Here is a 19,989-nt window from a genome sequence, read left to right on the forward strand (position 1 = left end):
TTACCATGTAATTAGAGTTCTAACCCAAAGTTGTAATTTTTACACTTTTGGTACTTAACCAACATATCTTATAGTTTCATAATGCTTGCGTTAAGTGTGCATTCTCTAGGTATATAGTTATGGTAACCGATTTAGATGATTATCGTGATTCTGGTGAGAACACTTTGGAAGTTTCTTACTTAATCATGTAGTTAGTTTAATGGTATTTTGATGTCTGGATTTTTAGGTTTATCTGGAACAGACATTATTTACTATAGTCTTTTTGTATGTGAATTTAGTTGTCTGAATTGATTAGGATTTGTGGTACTAGAATCTAAGCTGCATGGAATCGGAAGCGGGTACGTGAAAACGGAAGCGTTTGAAAACGTGAAATCGATTTTCTTGAAAATTTTAGGAAGCGGATACGTGTTGGAAGTGTAAATACATATAAATAAAGAAATATATATTTATAATATGTTTTTATCAAATATCTAATATGATGTTTTTAAAAGTAATACATATATATATATATATATATATATATATTAGTTTTGTCACTTATATAAATAATGCAATGTGGTACAGTGGTTTTGTTGTGGTGTGACTAAGCAAATGAGTTCGATCAAGATACTACTTGTTTAAAATTTTATACAAAACAATAAAGGTATTATCGTAAATATCTGCTAATCATCTTCTTCCCCAATTTTTTTTTTGTAAAACCCTAACTACAGACGGCGGTAGTTTTCATTTTCTTTTCATAATTTCTTTCATTTTCTTTCATTTTTTGTACATTATTTTGCTAAATCTAATTATGTTGTTCAATATTAACCAAAATCAGAAATAAAAAATCTAAGATCTAACTAAATCTAAGATTTCGCGGCGACGCTTCCAATCTCCTCCTCCACGCTTCCACTACGATTCCAAAAGACTCAATTCTAGAAGCACGATTCCGCTTCCGTTTCCGGTTCAGAAGCGAGAAGCGACACATCTCCGGCGATTCCGTGCTACAGCCGAAAAAGAGTGCTTTCAAGCAAGTCCGTTTTAAGACACTGAAACTAACGAATCGCTCTCTTTACTCAAGCTTCTTGGAGTTGAAAGAACAGCTACGTCACAGGTAATTAAGAAAATTTTGGCGTCCAGATAAAAATCAGGAAATCAGAAAAGCTGTTTAATTTGGTCCAAACATGGCTAACCATGATTCTGTTTTATTTAGAGTATGCAGCTAGAGGTCAGCTTCATAAAGAGCTACAAATATGCAACTACTTCTGCGCAGCAACTGTGAGTCCTAGTGATATTGAGTATTGACCTTACCTGGCCTCTAAATCTGAGCTTGAACCTCTCTAGTCTGTTCTATTTACTCTTGTTACAGACTAGTAAGATTTTGGATGGTCTGCGCACACGTTCATGTCTGGCACTCTTGATTACCTTCCACCTGAGATGGGTAAGTAAAACCTCTCTACTGTGTTTTTATATCAGACACTTCTGCTCCCAGATTGTCCAAGTGCACCTCAAGTTCCCTTCTAAACTTATTGTGTCTTCAATCTTCATATGCAAATGACCTTATTAGCTAGGTTCCTACTCTCATACCTCGTAATCTCTCTTAAAGCTTTTCTGCATTTGAAGAGTGAAATCTCTGACTTTTCGCACTTTCTGATTCATATAGATGTTGGTTAAGGAGTCTAACGTTTGACCTTGCACAAGCTTCTTAAGCACCAATGATTTGTGCAAAACGCGGATACATCAAGCATATACAGACGTTTTTGAACTCGTTGTTCTGTTCTCTAGAATCACGGCCTTACATGTACTTTTGTGTAGTCTTCTTCTATAATATTTAATTTTAAAGAAAAATAAATGAGGAATTAATTTTCTTTGCTGGTGATTTGGATATGCTAACATTTTGGTCATAATGTATAACTTTCTTTTTTCAACCACGTATTAATATGAGAAGAAATTATTTGATTGGATAATATAATAAGAAGTTTAGACATCAATGTAACATGAGAATGATGATCAAAAACCTCCTTCGTACGGGACCCCAGTCGCATTGAGCCATAGTTCTCCCTGTAGAAGTTTGGTAACAGTGAAGTACGTCACTTCTTTTGGGTCTGTAGTAGCTTTGAACCCTGTCCATTTCACCCTCCTACTCGTATCAGCTCCCGACCCATGGTTGTCGTATTCACGGTAGAAAGTTTTGACACCAATCTTGCCATTCCACTCTGCCCAACCCGCAGGATCCACTAGATCATCAATATACGATTCTATGAATGCAACTGTTGCATACTCACTCCACGGACGGCCGAGATAGGTTTTCACTGTGGTTTTGACGTTGGCTAAATCCGCACTGGCAGTGATATTGCATTTTTGGAACGTGAATCCTGATACTTTCTTCAAATTCGGGCGTGCTTGAGCCGTGATCATGTTGGCCTGCTTGTTCATTGGTTTCCTTGCAACAATGGTGCAATATTGGAAGACGGCAGACGCGAATCCACATATGAAGTCGACCGTCCCGGTGATGTAGCACTCTCTGTAAAACTGACGCTTTCTGTGAGGGTATAACGCATCCTGATATCCTTCTATCCTACATCGGTATATGATAGATATATCTCCACTGACACGGAGGGCTACCGCTGGTCCCTTTGTAGGCCCGGCTGTGTTTCGAAAACACATATCAATCGCCCAAAAACCATCACCATTAGAAGCTGCAATCGAAAATTTAACTAGGATATTTGAATAGCTTGATATAAAGAAAGAGTTAATGAGTGAGTGTATGTAACAAATAAAACACAACAAAAGTGTTTTGGGGTTGACCAAAACTATTGCAGGTCCATTAAAAGAAACAATAAATTATTTGGGCTTAAAATAAACTATTTCAGGACCAATAACAGAAACAAGAAATACTAGTCCAGCCCAACAAGTTCATTATCTGAATACATTTATTGTGTTTTATATGAATCCACTCTTTGAGCCCAAGCCCAAAACACTTGTTGTGTTTTAACTTTTATCTATTGCATACGCTTATTGGGAAAGAAGAGAAAAAAAGTATTACCAAGAGTTGCAGTATTAAACGTTTTTGTACCATCATTACGGTTTAAACTACCCGTGAGGATAGTTGATGTTGGACCATCGCCAATTAGAGTAATATTGTGTGTGGCAATATTGACAATTTCGACGTAAATGCCTTTCTTCACATACACGACAAATCGTTTGGCGCTAAGTCTTGGTGCCGCCGCAATTGCCTCATTAATGCTGCGGTAATTTCCGCTGCCGTCTTTAGCAACCACCACATCAGCAGTGTGTTTCAAAACCTACAATGTTAAACCGAAACAAAAAAAACAATTCATTAACCGTTTGAAAATTTATTGTTTTTATACACAAAGCAGTAAAGTACCGCTGAAATTACAAAAAAAAGAAAGAAAAATCCATGTATTAGGATCTTTTAATAGATTGGTAAAAACAAATACCGTAAACTATTATTAATCAAGAAAAATAGAATAGAAATTCCGGGCATTTATTTTATTAGGGCCATAATTATAGTAGGCTTTTACTATAACCTTTTTTATGAGAAAAAAATAATTTCAACATTTTGTGCTTCTATAACAGTTTTTTTTTTAAAACAAAGAAAAATAGTATTAATTTCTTTTTTATTACTGCAAATAAAACATCTCTAAATAAACTATAAATAATTTAATTTTAGCACGTAACTATAAATATTAGGGTTATTACGTACCTGAGGAGAGAGATTAAGATTTTTTTTGTCCCCATCGGATAACCACGACGGATGATCAGGAACCACCGACGTCGACTTAATTTCGGAGTGTCTCGGGGAAATTGAGGTAAAAATAGCCAACGCCACTCGTGCTCTAGCAATGTGGTCTTCAAGCACCGACCCAACATTACGTTTAAATGGACCTTCATAAGTTTCATCCAAACTCGTTAGATGACTCGTAAGCACGCTGCTAAGCCATGTGTGAATGTTAGCGTAAGACTTAGGACTAAGCTTTTCTCCAGCTCTACGAAGTTCCTCCATTGAGTCGATGATTCCATCTTTTGCTGATGTCCACATCTCATAAACTAAAACCAAGTTTTCCTTTGCCGTCGATGTTTCTTCTTGCCTCACGCTAGTCATAGCCGTGTTGATCTTCGACACGGATTCCTTCAAGAATATGAGCAATAAAGCACGACGTCTTGTCGCGGAGAGAGATGAGGACAAGGACTCGAGCTCCGATAAGTGGGTTTTACATGTTTGTTTGTTTTCTCTTTTGCAACTTTTGATGAGGGAGGTGATGAAGTCATTCACGCTATCATCGTCCGTTGCGATATGATCGGTGTTAAGAAGGGAAAAATAGGTTTGGGAGATGGTTATTAAGAAAATGATGATGAGAACAGTAGAGTTTTTGTTAAGAGCATCCATGATTGTCTCTTTGATCTCTTTAGCTAGTAGTGAGAAAAATAGATGTTTGAGCTTTCTTTTTATAGAGGAAAATTAGAGATATATGAGCTTTATTTTTTTCATAAATATTACAAATTCTTTAGCTTTCTTACAATACATGAATTAGCTAATTTGTATGTTAGTAGTTTACATTATGTAAAATTAATGATATTCTATATTGTTTTTAAGTGGAGGATGTGCTAATGCATCAATGCCCACCAATTGGTAGAGTTCTCTACACTTTAGTTTCAGTAGGAGTAGTTAATAATTTGAGTTCATTCCATTTTTGTTTTTTTGGTTGCAGGTAAGTCAATACGTCTGTGTCAGAAAGGTTTAATTAAGGATACCAACAATTGTTCTTTATTGATATTCCATATACTTGTTTAAACGTATCTTTGTGTTTCTTTTTTTTTTGTTAATTAAAGAGAAAATGAAAGTATAATTGCAAATTACAGATGAATAATAACTTAATTATTAGACGTTCAAAACAGCAGTATTATACCATAACACTTAATTGTGTAACTTGCATGCATGCATGCAGACGATATTTCATTGATGACATAGGTATATATATATATACACGAGTATCGTCGTATCTGTTGAGATCATAACTGTACATTAATAAAATCGTATATTCTCATATAAGAGTATAACGGGTTGGCCTCACATCTTATATACACACATACGAATGACGAAACCCACCAAAATAATTTTATCCTATATAATAATTTTGTTTGTAGAATTGTTCAAAAAAGGTTACTATAACCCCTAAGTTTTTTTTTTTTTGTCTTTTTCGAATTTAACGCTCCTAATTGTATTATCTACACCCCACATCTTATATACACATACAAAACCCATCTAACTAATCAACACATCCTATTTAATTTTGGGTGTAATTGTTCCAAAAGAAGTTATCGTAACCCTTTAGTCTTAATTTCTTTCTTTCTTTTTTTTGGGAAAAGTTTTCTTTTTCCAATTTATTGGTCACAAATCCACTAATTCCATCTACTACACACATCCTACATACACAAACAAAACCCACCAAAAAATAATTTACACATTCAAACCCCAAACAACAACAAAAATGCCAAAGCCACAAGGAAAACCACAAACCAGCCTACTAATTACTAAACCAAAGATAAAAAACAATTTCAGACAAATCTTGATCTCAAAATTCCGGTAGAATGCTATTTTATCCTTTTATACTGCGCTTCGGTTCAGTTAAGTTAGGCGTGAAACCAGCTCACCGGATGTCAACACGGAGACGTCTTAGTTCAGTTAGGAAAGTAGGACTTGAAGTGAGTGTCCTATGAGCAAGACTTCTTATGTCTTCTCTTGAACAGTCTCTTGAGATCCTCACCAGCTCCCATATCGCTCCTTCCTTCACCATCTCTTTCGCATTTCCTTCTGCAAAACCCGATATTATGTGTTACAATTATGACCATATTATTATTACACGGGACAAAAACCAATCAATTTGTTCAATGTATATATATTATATGAACTTAACACACTTACCGTGTTGTGCTAAGTGACAGAGAGCTAGCTCGATGTGTCGTCTTATGGCTGCAGTTTCGGTTTTGGCATTTTGTACAATCCAAGAGAGTGCACCGTCTTCTATTAATAGTGACTTCCCTCTTTTAGTTCCTGCTAAGTGAAATGCATTTAGTCAATACAATGTTTCACGTTTGCCAAAGACAATATCGGATAAGTTAATAAGGTTTGTACCTTGGTTTGATGCTCTTGACTCGCATTTCGCAAAGTTAGCGATCCCTCGAGCAACTTGTGCAAGAACATCAGGATGTCCACATCTGACCATCCCCAACAAAGCTGCAATTCCACCTTCTGATCTTAGTTTTGTCTGCAATTTATCTGTGGGATGCAAAAACAATCCAATGTATTATCAGGATTTAACCAATATTATATAGCTTGTGAGTTCTTTTTCATAATAAAGTGAGCAAAAAGAGAGGTGAATCGAAAATACCGTTTCCACAAAGATTTGCAATTGCTCCAGCAACCATCCTGAGGGTCTGAGGATCTTCAGCATTGGCTGCCGTTGATGACAATAAACCGATGCCTCCTTGATCCATGATCAGCTCCTGGTTAGTTTCTGTGAATAAGAAGAGCAAATAGGACTTGGTTTCATTAACAAAATACTAAGATATGAGATGATAAACTAAAGAATTTAACTCATGATAACCACAATTTTTTTTACCATTCATTGCAAGATTAGCGATTGCACCAGCTGCAACTCTGTGAATAGTCTCATCTTCTGTATTTTTCAGAAGCATCAGCAAGGAGGTAAGACCACCAGCTTCCACAATTTGTTGCTGGTTTGCCTCTGGAGTTACATACAATGAACAGTTGATTGAAATAATGAGCCTCTCAAATAGTAGCAAGCAATTACAAAATAAAAGGCAAAAGGATGAAGATTGCGGAAAGACACCTTCAGCAGCCAGATTTGCTACCACTTTAACAGCATGAATCCGTACATCAGCATCTTCAGCTTCAAGCAGAGACAAGATCTTTTGCAACCCCACTTTAAGAGGCAAACATGTACAAGGTGTTATATATGTTTTCCTGTAATGTAACTGGTAACAAAACCAACTGATGGTGTGAAACGTCAGAACTTACCTTGTTCAAACAGTCTAGCTACAGGAGGTTTCTCAGCATTTCCTGGATCTTGAATCTGAGGAAGTCTTAACTGAGACATTAAAGAATCTCGAGGACCAGAAGTTTTCTCTGAACCATGTTGCTCAAGGTTTCGTCGAGTCTGCCAAAAATATATATAAGGAATTAAGTAAAAATGGAACAACTTGATACATAAGGAGCATGCATTTTTATGTGAAAGATCCCTGTTATGCTCTTTACCTCGTCAGCAGTAAGACTCAATTGCAGTAGTTGAGAATGCAGTGTAGCTATTTCTCCTTCTAGTTTTTCTTTTTGTTGTGTCTCGTTTTCCAACATCTTGTGGAGTCTCATGATCTCAGAATTTCCAGACACCTAAGCAAATAAAGCAATTGTAGCTCAATAAAAACTTCGAGCTGAAAATGAACAATCCACAAAAAAAACTTGTTACAGGAAGGTTTTCGAAATATACTTCCACTTTTTTAAATTCATTGAGCTGTTGTTTCAGCCTATTCACTTCCTCTTCAGCCGCCATCTTTGACTGCGCTTCTTTCTGAAGCAACTTTTTCAGTTCAGAGACTTCCTCTAAGGCTGGGGCTATTGATCTCTGTAAGAAAAGAAAGAAAATATGTAAATCAGGTGGAGTGAATGATGCATCCATAGCCGCAAGGTGAACAAAATGTCATGCATTACATTTCCATTTGATGTGATGTCCAGTCCATTTTTCTCTCCAAGCGCAAGTCTTTCAGCAGCCAGCTTTTTCTGATTCTTTGACCAGTTCTCCTCCAGCTTCTTTATTGATTCCATGTAATCATTCTGATACCTTTGCTTTTCATCCTACAAAAGGATATGATTACTGAATCATACACCAACGATACATCTCAATAGCAAAAGTCTTGTTGCATCATCTTACAAAAAGTACTCACCTCTAGTGCATTGGCATATCTCGATTCAGCCTCAGAAATTTGGTTATGTGCCTCTACGGTTATTCTTTCGATTTCATCAACGAATGCTTTCTGCTGCCTTTCATTTTCCTCGATTAGATTGTCTAGTTGTATCTCTAGTCTCCTAGACAAGCTTTTGTAATCAAACTCTTCCTTTAACTTCACCATGTTCTCCACTTTCATAGCCTATAGATACCCAACCGTTAAAGGTAGCCATCAAAATAAGCAAATTAAGAATTTGAAATAGCAAGCAGTGAACTAATATATTACACGTTGAAAACGTGGAACAAAAAAATTCAACTGGACAGTACCATCATATACCAATTGTAATCAAAAGAGCCGTGCTAATAGTCTTCATACTGTATATCATTAACCGTAAATGCAATAATCAAACAAAAAAGAAGTCCAAAGCTATAGGCCCTACCCTCTGCCCAAACATTATAGTGCTTGTAGTCTCCCCTCGATGTCGTGGTGATGGACCAATCGTAATAACTAAGGAAGTCCTTGCAGTGCCTGTTGAGATCATAGGCCACATGTCAAGCAAGTCAACAAAGTACATGCGGGAAAGGATTCAATATTATCGCTTAATACTAAGATATACAGATGTGCACACTAATGCAGAGACAAACTTGCCTCCAAATGAATCTCTAAGCAGTCTAGTTAGCTTTGAATCACGGAATGGAACATGAGAACTGTTTTCAGCAAGTGCATTGATGCATTTCCCCAGCGCACTCAGAGAGAGATTGATAGATTTGGCTTCCTCTAGTGTATGTCCCTCACTTCCTGGTACAATATATAAATAAACATAAGTTCAGAAAAAAGAAGACAAAGATGGATATTAACACAAAGTTGTTCAGTATAACTTTGAAGTTTAAGTTGTTAGTTGTCTAAGTGTAAATGAGGAATATAAAAAGTAGGTACTCCTAAAGTCCATTTACTGAAAATATCAACCTGATTTATTGATACGTTCCGATCCAGCAAGATCTACCACAACTAATTTTCCCTTCCGGACAACAGGAGGCTTGAGAGATTTAGTCATATGGGAGTTTCCATTACTCTCACTTGACAAACCATCTCTTGGTTTTAAAGAGCGCCTAACATTTACCTGCAATTTACAGTAGTTGGCTATGAGTATGCAAGTTTATTACCAACAACTCTTCAAGCAAAATCAGGATCAATATTGATAATGTTCACCATTAAGATAGCATGACTACGGGATGACTCTGTGTTCAATTTGGTGTTAGCAGCGAACCGGTGATCTTCTCCGAGTTGCAGTAGTTCCAGGAAGCTTTGTTGATCCCTAATCTCGACCAAGGTGGCACCTGGAAGTGAAACATCTCCACTTTTCGGATCCTCAACTATGGCAATGTTATCATTGGACGGATCAAGAAGGTCTTGTACAGTCTCCATATAAAGCTGCATTTACATCCAGCAAACAAACATTATTAAGACTTTCCAAGAAGACACATGAGACTTAACAGTAGAACAGTATATAGAAATATAAGCAACCTGCAGATAGGAGACAGATATAGAATCAGTCTCCAAAGACACTTCGGCTAAAATGTCCTCCATAGCACGGACCATTATTCCACGATCAGCTACGTCTTCTTCCCCGAGCTGCCCTAGTGTATATGTCTTACCAGTACCGGTCTGACCATACGCCATTATTGTCCCATTGTAACCATCCAAAACACCCTACACTCAAATTCATCTTATTGTTTCAACAACAGAACAGTTCCAAAACTCTGGAACTTTGATGAAGGTCTAGTACACATCTAATATATTACCTCCACAACAGGTTTTGCCACAACTTCATAAACCCTCTTCTGAGAAGCATACTCAGTAAGCACTTCATCAAACTCAAAGGTATCAGTGTCCCAGTTGTTTTTCCGGAGTTTCAACCTCTTAAGCTAAAAGAATCAAACAAGAACGTCACAAGATTGAGCTCTCCACATTTTCAAAAAAAAATACAAACATCAAGTGTATAAATCACAATGTACCTCAGGCTGTAACTCAACACAATCAGCAAAATCAGCATCAGCAATCATTTCCTCCCCATTGCGTGGCCTTAATCTAACAGCTACTCGAACTCTACCAGGAACTATAAAAAACAAAAATCACAACACCAAATTATAATCCAGCTAGAACTTAATCCAACATCTCAAACACATGATGAATCAAAAAGTTTATATCTTTAAGGAGTAAAATAATCGAAACAGTGAAATTTCTAGGTGAAAAATATGAATTTTGTAATATTTACCACCGGCGTCGCCACCGCTTCCAGACTTAGAGCCGCCGGCGCCACCAAGTGCGGCGGGGCTGCTCTTTCTGAGGAGAGACTTGGATTTGAGAGAAGAAGGTTTGTGAGCAGAGGAAGTAGAGGGCTGAGTTCTGAGTGAGCTTCTATGAGTACCGTTTCTGTAATTGACAGCTCCGGTTCCTGAAGTAGTTGACATTTCTTCTTCTTCAAACGCATAAAATCCAAAAAGAAACGACCAAACAAAGTCTATTGGGAAGTCTTGTAAGAAAACAGAGAGAAGGTTCTCTTCTTTCTTCTCTCGTGTTTCCCTCAATTTTACTATTACAAGTTCCCGAGAAAATTCCTTTACTTTTTTTGCTCGGAGTTTTAATTTTTCTCGGGAAAATTCCAAAAGAACAAAATGAGAGAGAGAGAGAGAGAGAGAGAGAGAGAGAGAGAGAGAGTCTGTGTTGTTGAGTGAAGTGAAGGGAATCGTGTGAGGAGGCGTGACAACAGTTAAAAAACCAAACATCAACAACAACAAGTTGGGTCCTAAAGATTGATGATTCATTTACCTGTTTTGACTTAAATGCCCTTTGTTGGTCAAGTAATTTACTCAGTTGGTCTCTTCTCTTCTCTATATGTATGTACGGTACGTTTGTTTGTTGTTGTTGTTGTTTGTTCCGCGTGAACCAATTTATTAATGCTTAGGCAATGCAATGCGAGAGCATCTAACTCTAATTCCAGTCACGAGATATGTCAAATTTGGCTTACTAAATTTTTTTGTTAGAATATACCAATCTTGTCTACTAGTAGTAGGGTTCGTGTGTGGTGGTGTGTGGTGTGTGGGTGACTGGTGTAGTCAACCACATTGTTCATAATCATATCATCATTTCGCCATAATACTATACCTATATTTGAATGAGTTTTTTAAAAAAAACATTTAAATTTGAATTCGTCTCTTTAAAGCATGATTAGAGGATCAAAAGGAACAAAAGTTTTTGGACTGAGAAAAGTGGAAATTTAAAAAAGAAAAGGCAATAACAACAATAAAGGGATTTCAAGGGTCCCCATTAAAAAAAAAAGTAAATTTGTCAAATCGCCTCTCAATGAAAAGTTTTTTCCATTCAATTTTTTTATTAAATAAAGAAAACTTATTCATACAGTAGAAGGTGTATTTTTTAGATGAATTGAATCTAGTATAATCATAATCAAAATTATAGATTGGTTAACTCAATATCAAATTAATTCTGAGATGTGTAAGTCCTTGTAGACATGGTCCAAAACATCATGATTTTTTCTATATCAAAAAGCACCGATCGTAATTTTAAAAAAAAAACATTTTAATTGAACATGTTCAAATAGTACTCATAGAAGCTCACTCAGAACATAAGTATTTCATAATCAAATGTTAAATGAAACCTTCTTTTTTATTTTTTGTCATTCTAGTGCTCTATTAGTCTATCTATATACTGCAGCATTGATGTATAAAGAGGGAAACTTATTCAAAGCACTCAGTATATTTGTACTCGTGTAGGGGCCTTCCTCAACTAGCCTGGACTTACTAAAAGTGAGAGTTATATTCATTCACCCAACAAAAGAGTTTTCTTTTTTATTCTAGATATTATTAAAAGGTCGTTTTTTCGTTTCCTCTTTGTAATTTCAGAATCATGTATAATTATTGATCATATTGGATAGTGATATATACTAGACACAAACACACAAAAACGTTCTGAAAGGTTATACAACTGATGCAAGGTCAGATCATTTGATATTTTGCATCATGACATGGGCCTGAAAGTGGTTTTCCAAAGGTTGCAATGTCGCAATAAGGTCTTCCTTCATCTTCCCACTATTTCTTTATATATAAGAGAAAAATTATAAAAGCCTTATAGCAAACAAGTACAAAACATACTTCACAGTTGAAAATATTAAAAGTCTTTTACATATGTTCATTTGTTAGGTTTTTTTATACAGACAACTATAGTGCATTACTTTTTCTCTCTTTGCTTTTTGTAAATTGTTTGATAAGATCCGGAATATGGACCCAAGATTTGTAATGTAACCATCAAAGAAGTGATGGTGAAAACAACAGTTTACCATATCAAAAGGACACAAGTTATATATCATTTCTTCTTCTTTTTCAGTTCATACCAAAGAAACAGTCTTATCTCAACTCCTAGGTTAAGCAATCTCAGTTTTGACATCACAATTTTAATTTCATTCAATTCTCGGTTAAGAGTTTAGACAATATAAAAACTGTATTGGAAATCAAATCTAGTTCATAGTGCAAAATTTCAGATCATTTCAGCGGCCCTGCAAAGACATTAATATATTTGGATAGATACTCCTTTAATAGAAAACAGATCGGATACAACTATTGGACTTGATTGTAGACAGCGACATGTTCAATACACACCATTCAAAGATCTGCATTGGCCCATTGGCTAATTCAACCAGCCGTTTTAACTGACCACCAGCTTCAACTACAACTCCTGCTATCTTTTACTACTCTGAATCCTATTAATCAAACCATCTTAATAGAGTCTACAATCTGCAATCCTGGCCATAACCGAGCCCCTTCAAATCTATCAAGTAAAGTGCGATGACAGAAATCAATGATTTATTCATTCACTGAATGCTATCACCTAAACTTCAAGACATCTCTTAATATTTCCATGGTTTGATGCAGATAAACTACTTTGACAACTTCAATCATTAATCATCCATAGGCTATATACAAACTCCACTTATTCCAAGTTCTACAACTATAAATGAATCAAACTTTCTCCAGGTAAGAAGAACACTAATTTCCCCAGCTAAGACGAAGTAGCAAAATCAATAACTCATTCAATCCAGGACACTTAAACACCTCAACTAAAGACATCCAACTCTTCCATGGTTCAATACAGATACCCTACACGACATCTTCAGTTTCAGAATCATCAAGTTACATAGTTTACCAACCATAAGCTATATATAAACCCCACTTTTTCACTACAGATAAACTCCCAAGACGACATCTTACGTTTCACAACTATCAAGTTACATCCTTTATCCACCATAAGCTATATACAAACCCCTCTTTTTCATAACTCCCATATAAACAAATCAGAGGTATCTTCCATGGCTTGATACAACTATCAAGTTACATACTTTATCCACCATAAGCTATATACAAAATCCACTATTCCATAACTCCACTATAAAACAAACCACAGGTATCTTCCACGGTTTAATACAACTATAAAGATACTTACTTTATCCACCATAAGCTATATACAAACCCACTTTTTCATAACTCCACTATAAAACAAACCAGAGGTATCTTCCACGGTTTGATACAGATAAATTCCCTGGAAGACATCTTCAGTTTCAGAGCTATCAAGCGACACACTCAATCCACCATAAGCTACATACGAACCCCAACTTCTCAATAAGTCCCCTATAAACAAACCAAGAGAATCCTAGTAGTAAGATACATCAATAAGAACATTCAACTCCTTAAGACGATACCTTCAGTTCAGAACTATCAAGCTACGCACTTTTATCCACCATAAGCTACATACAACCCCAAACTTGTCCATGAATTCCCCTATAAACAAGCCAAGACAAATTCAACAACTTCAAACGATTCAACTTCCTCCAGGTAAGAAGAAGTAAGCTCTAACAATAAAGAACACAAATCTTCTGATATAACGAACAAATTTTATTACAGAACAACAAATCCAGCGTTCCAAATCATGAAATCACATATAATAGCAAACCCTAACTTCCTAAGAAACCCTAGAGAGCAAATCAAACGATAACAAGAGCATAAAAAAAAAAAGAGCCAAAGCAACCAACATCACGATCCTTTGAAAACAAAGAGAACACAAGCAGACATTTTTGTCTTATCACCAATTCATATCCTGTCAACCTTATCAGCCTTCACCACAGGATTGGACTTAGCAATAGCTTCTCTGGCCACTCCTTTGAAATCGAATTCGCAGTCATGAGTCTCTGGATATCTATGAGCTCCACAGAAAGTGCTCCCACACTTGCACTTGAAACCCGTCACGCCCACTTTCTTGTTGCAGCTCAAGCATCTCGTGGCCGTCGATTTCGGCGGATCCACGGGAGCTGCTCCGTCGCCGCTCGTTGATGATGATGAGGACCCGGATTCGACAACGCCGGAAGTGACATCCTTGCTCTGTTGTGGTTGGATTTTGGGTTTGTTAGGGTTTAGCGATTTCTCGACGGCGGCTTTAGCAGAAGCGGCTTGCTCCTCCTTGGCTCGGATGTCTCTGTAGCATTTGGAACAGAGGTTCATGTTCGATGGACTTCCGAAGAAGCCACAGCCATTGACGCAGAGCTTTGGCTCTGAGGGACAGAAGCTTGTGCCGTCGTTTTGCTCGGAACCCATAATTGAGAATCGCCCAAACTCTAAATCGAAATCCTACTGCAAATTAAAAAAGAAAGAAAACACAAATCGTGAATGGAAGAACAGATGATTGGAATTAGGGTTAGGGTTTTCTTTAATTTTATGGTTCCACTTTGATAGAGAATCGTCGAGAGAGAAAAAGGGAAATTGAGAATATCAATAGATTTAGAAAATGGAGATTCTTGGCTTGTTACTCACGCGAGAAAAGACTTAAAAAATCATTTATCTCATTATGACGAAAATACCCATGGGACTCTTAATAAAGTTGAGGAGTAAATGCGTCATTTAGTCAACTACTCACGACCAGGTCAGCGTGTAACCCAAAAAGACTATTTCACCCTCACGCCGCAAAAAAAAAAATGAAAAAGAATGGTTCTGGATATAGATTAAGGAATCAAACGAAGAACAAGACCACGAAACACAAAATCTTCAAATCTTAATAGAACAAAACCAGTAAGAAAATTTACCTGATTCCGCAAAGCTCAGCAGGCGGAGACCAAATTTTCCGATATCTCTGTCTCTGCGCTTTAGTTTCCGGCGACAAGTCTCGGTAGAGAAAATATCTCACCCGGTGTATAAATCACAGCAAAATTACAGACAAGAAGTTCGTGATTTGATAGGAGACCGAGACCGTAACCAAAGCCTCTTTAGCTTTTCGCCAGAGAGAAAAAGTTAGACAAAACAGAAACCAGACTCTTTTGGTTCTTTTGCGGTTGTCTATGTGATTGTGGTCAAATGGTTTTATTCGTATGCGTTGAGGCGCACGGGATATTTTACACATCGTCTTATAATAGTCGTTCGATGAAACAAACGGAGAGTGATGAACTCATCGTTTTATAATCCAACGGTAGTGATTGGAACTTTGTATTAAAAAGTTGATATAAAAATGGGTGGGGTTGTCGATACTTTTTTTTGGGTGTTTGTGGATTACGGATAAAGTTTTGGTTCTCAGTTCGTGATAGATAGATGATAAACCGGTTTATGTGAACCGGGTTTGGTTTGTGGGGACAGGCTGAGCTGGTTGGACGGTGACGTAACAGAGGATAAAGAAAGGAAAGTGGCGCGTTTGTCCCGACGCGATTAGTCAGTCGCTCTTTTTTATTGTGTGTGATTTGATTGGGAATGTGATGAGGTTGATGATTATGATGTGATCCTACTATGCGCGTACGTACTTAAGAATGGTAGATTCCTTCTTCTACGTACCATTATGTTACCAAAATGCTATGTGGGTGAAAACATTCGGGTCTTGACATCAAATTGATTAGGTGATTCACGCAAAGTGTGTTTACAGACAGTAAACATATAATAACGAGTCCTGATGAGCCTAACACAAAATTACGTTCTTTTCTTTAAAGCTAAAACTGAACCTGCATTTTTATTTTCAGCAAACTACTCTCCTGTTTTTCTCAAACTGATGTTGTATATATATGTTCCTATCCTGTAGTTGTGAACTTGTGATCTACACTTCTAAATATATGTCTATGTTTGAAATTGACTTATGTAAGAATCGGATATATATATATATAACTTCTTATGCTCTTCATTGGTGCTTCGTGTTATTAGTAATATACAAATGTCCACTTACAAGAAACTTAAATTATTTAGGGACCAATTTTATTTTATTTTCATTTGCTTCTAAGTATCATATTTGGGTTGCTTTTCATTGTCTTGTTTCCCTCTTTCTCTTTGATGCTTCAAAGCAACTAAATTTGAATGATTTACATATATCGTTAGTCGTTAATTGTATAGTTTCATCAATCATCATGAAGCATATGTTATCCAAAACTAATTATATTTTTACACATCTCATCAATATTAGTTTTTGCAAAAAAAAAAACAAAGTTAGAAAGGAACATCCGAACATACAACATGTATGATGTACCCACCGTGACGGCAAAGCGAATATAAAGCGAAGGGACTCAACTCTCAAGACTCGAGAGCAACGCAACTCGCTTAGCCATATGATTGACTCGGCGCTTCGTGAGCAAAACAGCTATTAGCCAACCATATGTCTCCACTTGTCTGATTGCGACACCGGTTTAATAATTTGAAAGTAAACCACCTAATTATTGGGATATTATTCTTCCTTTTTAAATTATGGTAATGAAATAATATGATTCAGATGCTTCTATCTTCTAAACCCATTCGCTCTCTCCGATCACCACCATTTGATCTAACGGTCTCATTACTCTTAAGGAAACCGAAGACAAAAACAGAGGCGCAAAACGAATCTGACGGGAAGCTTTTCAGATATTTTTTGTTTTTGTTTTGGGAAAAAGGATTCATTTTTTTTTAGGGTAATCTTCTCTCGATCTATGACGTACAGCAATGGCGTCGATGGGACGGTGCCTGAGCTGAATTTGAGAGCCGAAAATGGTGATTATGTGAAATTGAGAGGAGGATCGGATGAAGAAGAAGGTTCATCGGCGGAATCATCATCATCATCATCGGGATGTTCGATTGGATCGGTTACTTCTGTCTGGTTCTGGGTGAAATTGATCTCCCTGGGCGTTTGTTTGGGTTCTTTGGCTTTTGTAATTATCAAATGGATTGGTCCCTTTTTGATCGAAAAGGTTGGTTTTTTATTTTCTTTCTGTCGAAGATCTGATGCTTGCTTATTGGTTGCATTTGATTGAATTAGGATATGCGTAAGGATTCTAGCTTCTTCTGGTGGGTTTTGATTTTTTGAAAATTAGGGTTCTTGTGTCTTTACATTGAGAACATGTATAAGTTCATTGAATGCCAAATTTTGGCGCTGTATAACCTATTAACACCAGATAATTTGTGAGCTCAGCCACCAAAGCTTGGAAATTTCGTCCAATTCTGCAAAATGTAAATTGTCTGTGGTTTGCCATTTTGTATAGTATCGATGAGCTCTATTTGGTGTTTTCACATCTACTATGTTTACTTGCTGTTCCAAACGTATCTGTAGTTTCACTTGTGATGTTAGACATTGTTTATTGGGAGGTCTGTGGCGTGGCTGCTGTCTTTATACTCCATTGCAGCTCACCAGCGTTAAGTTTGAATGTAAATTTGTACATAAATTTGAATTACTTGAATGGATTTGCAGCATTTTGTGTATGTGTTTGTAAAGTGATCCATTTTGATGTTTGTCAATATCATGCAAATTTTGAGATCTGTGATAGTCTAATAGAGTTGGTCTCTTTATGTTATGAAACGTGAAGTATATCCTCATATATGCTGCTGTGTTTACATATTACGTTTCAGGAACTGATTCCATTTATAAATTGGGTGAGAAACACTTTCAGCATTCCAATTCTCGGTCTTCTACTCTTTGCCTCGGTGGCATTGTTCCCAAGCATTCTTCTTCCATCTTCTCCTTCCATGTGGATGGCTGGTCTTACATTTGGTTATGGAAAGGGGTTTCTATTGATTTTCTCAGCAGCATCAATAGGTGTTACTCTTCCTTTCTTAATCGGACATCTCTTTCTCCACAAGATGCAAGTAAGCATCATCTCAAACACTGGAATCTTGTGCACTCTTTGGCTTGAATACTTATTAAACTATAGATGATCAACTTGGCCATTTTCTTCCTGGTCTTTTGTGCAGGAATGGCTGAAGCAATATCCGAAAAAAGCAGCCATACTTAGAGCTGCTGGTGAAGGAACATGGTTTCATCAGTTTCAAGCAGTCACTCTAATCCGTGTCTCTCCATTCCCTTACATAATATACAACTACTGCGCATTAGCGACTGGAGTTCACTACGGTCCATACATCTTAGGGTCTCTTGTTGGAATGGTTCCTGAGATCTTCGTCTCAATTTACACGTATATGCCTCCTTCTCTCTGCCTCCTGTCTCTGTGTTCAGACATGTTTCTGCAGAATCTTAGATTGGTGTTTTTTTTGGTTATATGCAGGGGAATAATGCTAAGAACACTAGCAGTTGCATCAGATGAGAGACACACGCTTTCGGTTGTGGAGATAGTCGTGAATGTTGTAGGATTCTGTGTAACTGCAAGCGCAACTATAGTCTGCACAATCTATGCAAAGAAGAAACTAAGTGCAATGCAAGCAGAGGAAGTGGAGACGCTACAAAGTCCAATACTTTAACTCTTTTCACCACGAAGCGCTTCGTTACCACAACATGCCCCCATCTAACACGACTTGAAATTGATCTCATAATATATATGTTTTGTTTTCTTTTTGTTATTCATCTTCATTTGAAAATGAATATTTTTATGTCTTTTTCTTGTATATAATATATATATCAACTGAATTTTGAAAATTTTCAATGTATATTGATTAGATCATCTAAACTCTTTTCAATCTACTACTTTTTTCTTCTTCTTGTAGTACAATAATAAAAGTGACGTTAATACTGTAAAGAGATTCAATTAAATTTCCCGACACAAAGCATGATTGGAAACTGGAACAAGACATCTATGAAAATGGTTACAAAGGCAAAATAATTTACTATGACAAGTGTACAATGGTAATGATTTTGAATTGCTATTCAATGACTCATCTTGAAGATTGTGTGTCCTCTCTATGCTTTGATGAATTATCTTTTATCCATCAATGAGCCTCTCAGAGAACTAAATCAAAAAAATCTTCAACATAATCATGAACAAAAACAAAATAGAGAAGCAAACTCAATGAAATAAAACAGAGAGAAGAAAAGCCACAGAAACAAACAAATGACAGAAAGACGTTTTTGCTTTTTTGGTCACTCACTCATCCGTCTCTGTCTCTAATTCTCTTCCCCTTTTTAAAAAAGCCCATAAGTTTCCAAAAGTTTCATTTGGAATTGGACCTCTTAACTTATTATGAATTAACCCCAACACATATCACAAATTATAACTACCCTGAATGATGATCATCAAAAGCCATGTAGATTCAAGATTGCCTTAAAATCAACTCATTCATGTACTATAAAACTTGAAAATATGTAAATATATATACTCCCAAGTCCCAATAGTTTCTGATCATTTGAATAGAAATATTAAATGTACAATTCTCTGTACACACATTCAATATGTTTGCAATGGGGACCAGACCATAACTACTTGTTTTTCTCTTTTTTCTTAAAAAAATCGGTATTTCTAGAATTTTATTCACACAATTTGTGAAAACAATTAGGTAGGGATTGTTTAATGGCATGATAGTTGGTGAAAGAGAGAATAAATGCTTTGGTAGAAGAACAGACAAGCAGACACTCTCCTTCCATTACATATAATGTTTACTTATACACATATATGACATTGTATGTATCGAACATATAGACGATGAACAAAGCAAGGCACGTGCTTCTTCTTCGTTTGGTGGAAGCCAGAGAGAGTGAGAGAATTTAATTCGTTCATTAAGTTAACTTTCCAGCCAAGGCACA

At 36.5% G+C, this 19,989-nt stretch overlaps 4 protein-coding genes and 1 long non-coding RNA gene across 5 annotated transcripts; 2 read left to right on the top strand and 3 right to left on the bottom strand.

Annotated features, from left to right (window-relative positions):
* The first annotated feature begins 713 nt into the window (after nt 1–713).
* Nucleotides 714–1,735, top strand: LOC111832517. The gene is made up of 4 exons (XR_002835368.1): nt 714–1,093; nt 1,193–1,257; nt 1,349–1,420; nt 1,643–1,735. It is a non-coding gene; the product is annotated as an uncharacterized LOC111832517 (long non-coding RNA).
* Nucleotides 1,736–1,894: 159 nt separating this feature from the next.
* Nucleotides 1,895–4,452, bottom strand: LOC17897768 (probable pectinesterase/pectinesterase inhibitor 19). The gene is made up of 3 exons (XM_006307286.2): nt 3,707–4,452; nt 3,026–3,284; nt 1,895–2,678 (listed from the first exon to the last, which is right to left on the bottom strand). Exons 1-3 carry the CDS (start codon nt 4,388–4,390, stop codon nt 1,990–1,992), a joined length of 1,632 nt encoding a protein of 543 aa, XP_006307348.2. The 5' UTR covers nt 4,391–4,452; the 3' UTR covers nt 1,895–1,989.
* An 867-nt stretch (nt 4,453–5,319) lies between these two features.
* On the bottom strand, nt 5,320–10,649 carry LOC17898750 (kinesin-like protein KIN-UA). Its single transcript, XM_006306624.2, has 19 exons — nt 10,241–10,649; nt 9,981–10,081; nt 9,768–9,890; nt 9,490–9,675; nt 9,175–9,396; nt 8,932–9,085; nt 8,614–8,763; nt 8,405–8,493; nt 7,963–8,166; nt 7,730–7,873; nt 7,509–7,643; nt 7,280–7,411; nt 7,043–7,181; nt 6,855–6,947; nt 6,624–6,749; nt 6,393–6,518; nt 6,137–6,280; nt 5,927–6,055; nt 5,320–5,815 (listed from the first exon to the last, which is right to left on the bottom strand). Exons 1-19 carry the CDS (start codon nt 10,434–10,436, stop codon nt 5,652–5,654), a joined length of 2,757 nt encoding a protein of 918 aa, XP_006306686.2. The 5' UTR covers nt 10,437–10,649; the 3' UTR covers nt 5,320–5,651.
* A 3,240-nt stretch (nt 10,650–13,889) lies between these two features.
* Nucleotides 13,890–15,353, bottom strand: LOC17899380 (zinc finger A20 and AN1 domain-containing stress-associated protein 1). The gene is made up of 2 exons (XM_006304199.2): nt 15,110–15,353; nt 13,890–14,660 (listed from the first exon to the last, which is right to left on the bottom strand). The coding sequence occupies exon 2, from the start codon at nt 14,622–14,624 to the stop codon at nt 14,124–14,126; it is 501 nt and encodes a 166-aa protein (XP_006304261.1). The 5' UTR covers nt 14,625–14,660; nt 15,110–15,353; the 3' UTR covers nt 13,890–14,123.
* A 1,349-nt stretch (nt 15,354–16,702) lies between these two features.
* LOC17898021 (transmembrane protein 64) lies at nt 16,703–18,948 on the top strand. Its single transcript, XM_006303189.2, has 4 exons — nt 16,703–17,215; nt 17,871–18,107; nt 18,213–18,430; nt 18,521–18,948. The coding sequence occupies exons 1-4, from the start codon at nt 16,958–16,960 to the stop codon at nt 18,711–18,713; spliced, it is 906 nt and encodes a 301-aa protein (XP_006303251.1). The 5' UTR covers nt 16,703–16,957; the 3' UTR covers nt 18,714–18,948.
* The last annotated feature ends 1,041 nt before the right edge of the window (nt 18,949–19,989 follow it).

This window comes from Capsella rubella, unplaced genomic scaffold (assembly GCF_000375325.1).
Source record: "Capsella rubella cultivar Monte Gargano unplaced genomic scaffold, Caprub1_0 scaffold_1, whole genome shotgun sequence".
In the NCBI taxonomy this organism is placed as follows: Eukaryota; Viridiplantae; Streptophyta; class Magnoliopsida; order Brassicales; family Brassicaceae; genus Capsella; species Capsella rubella.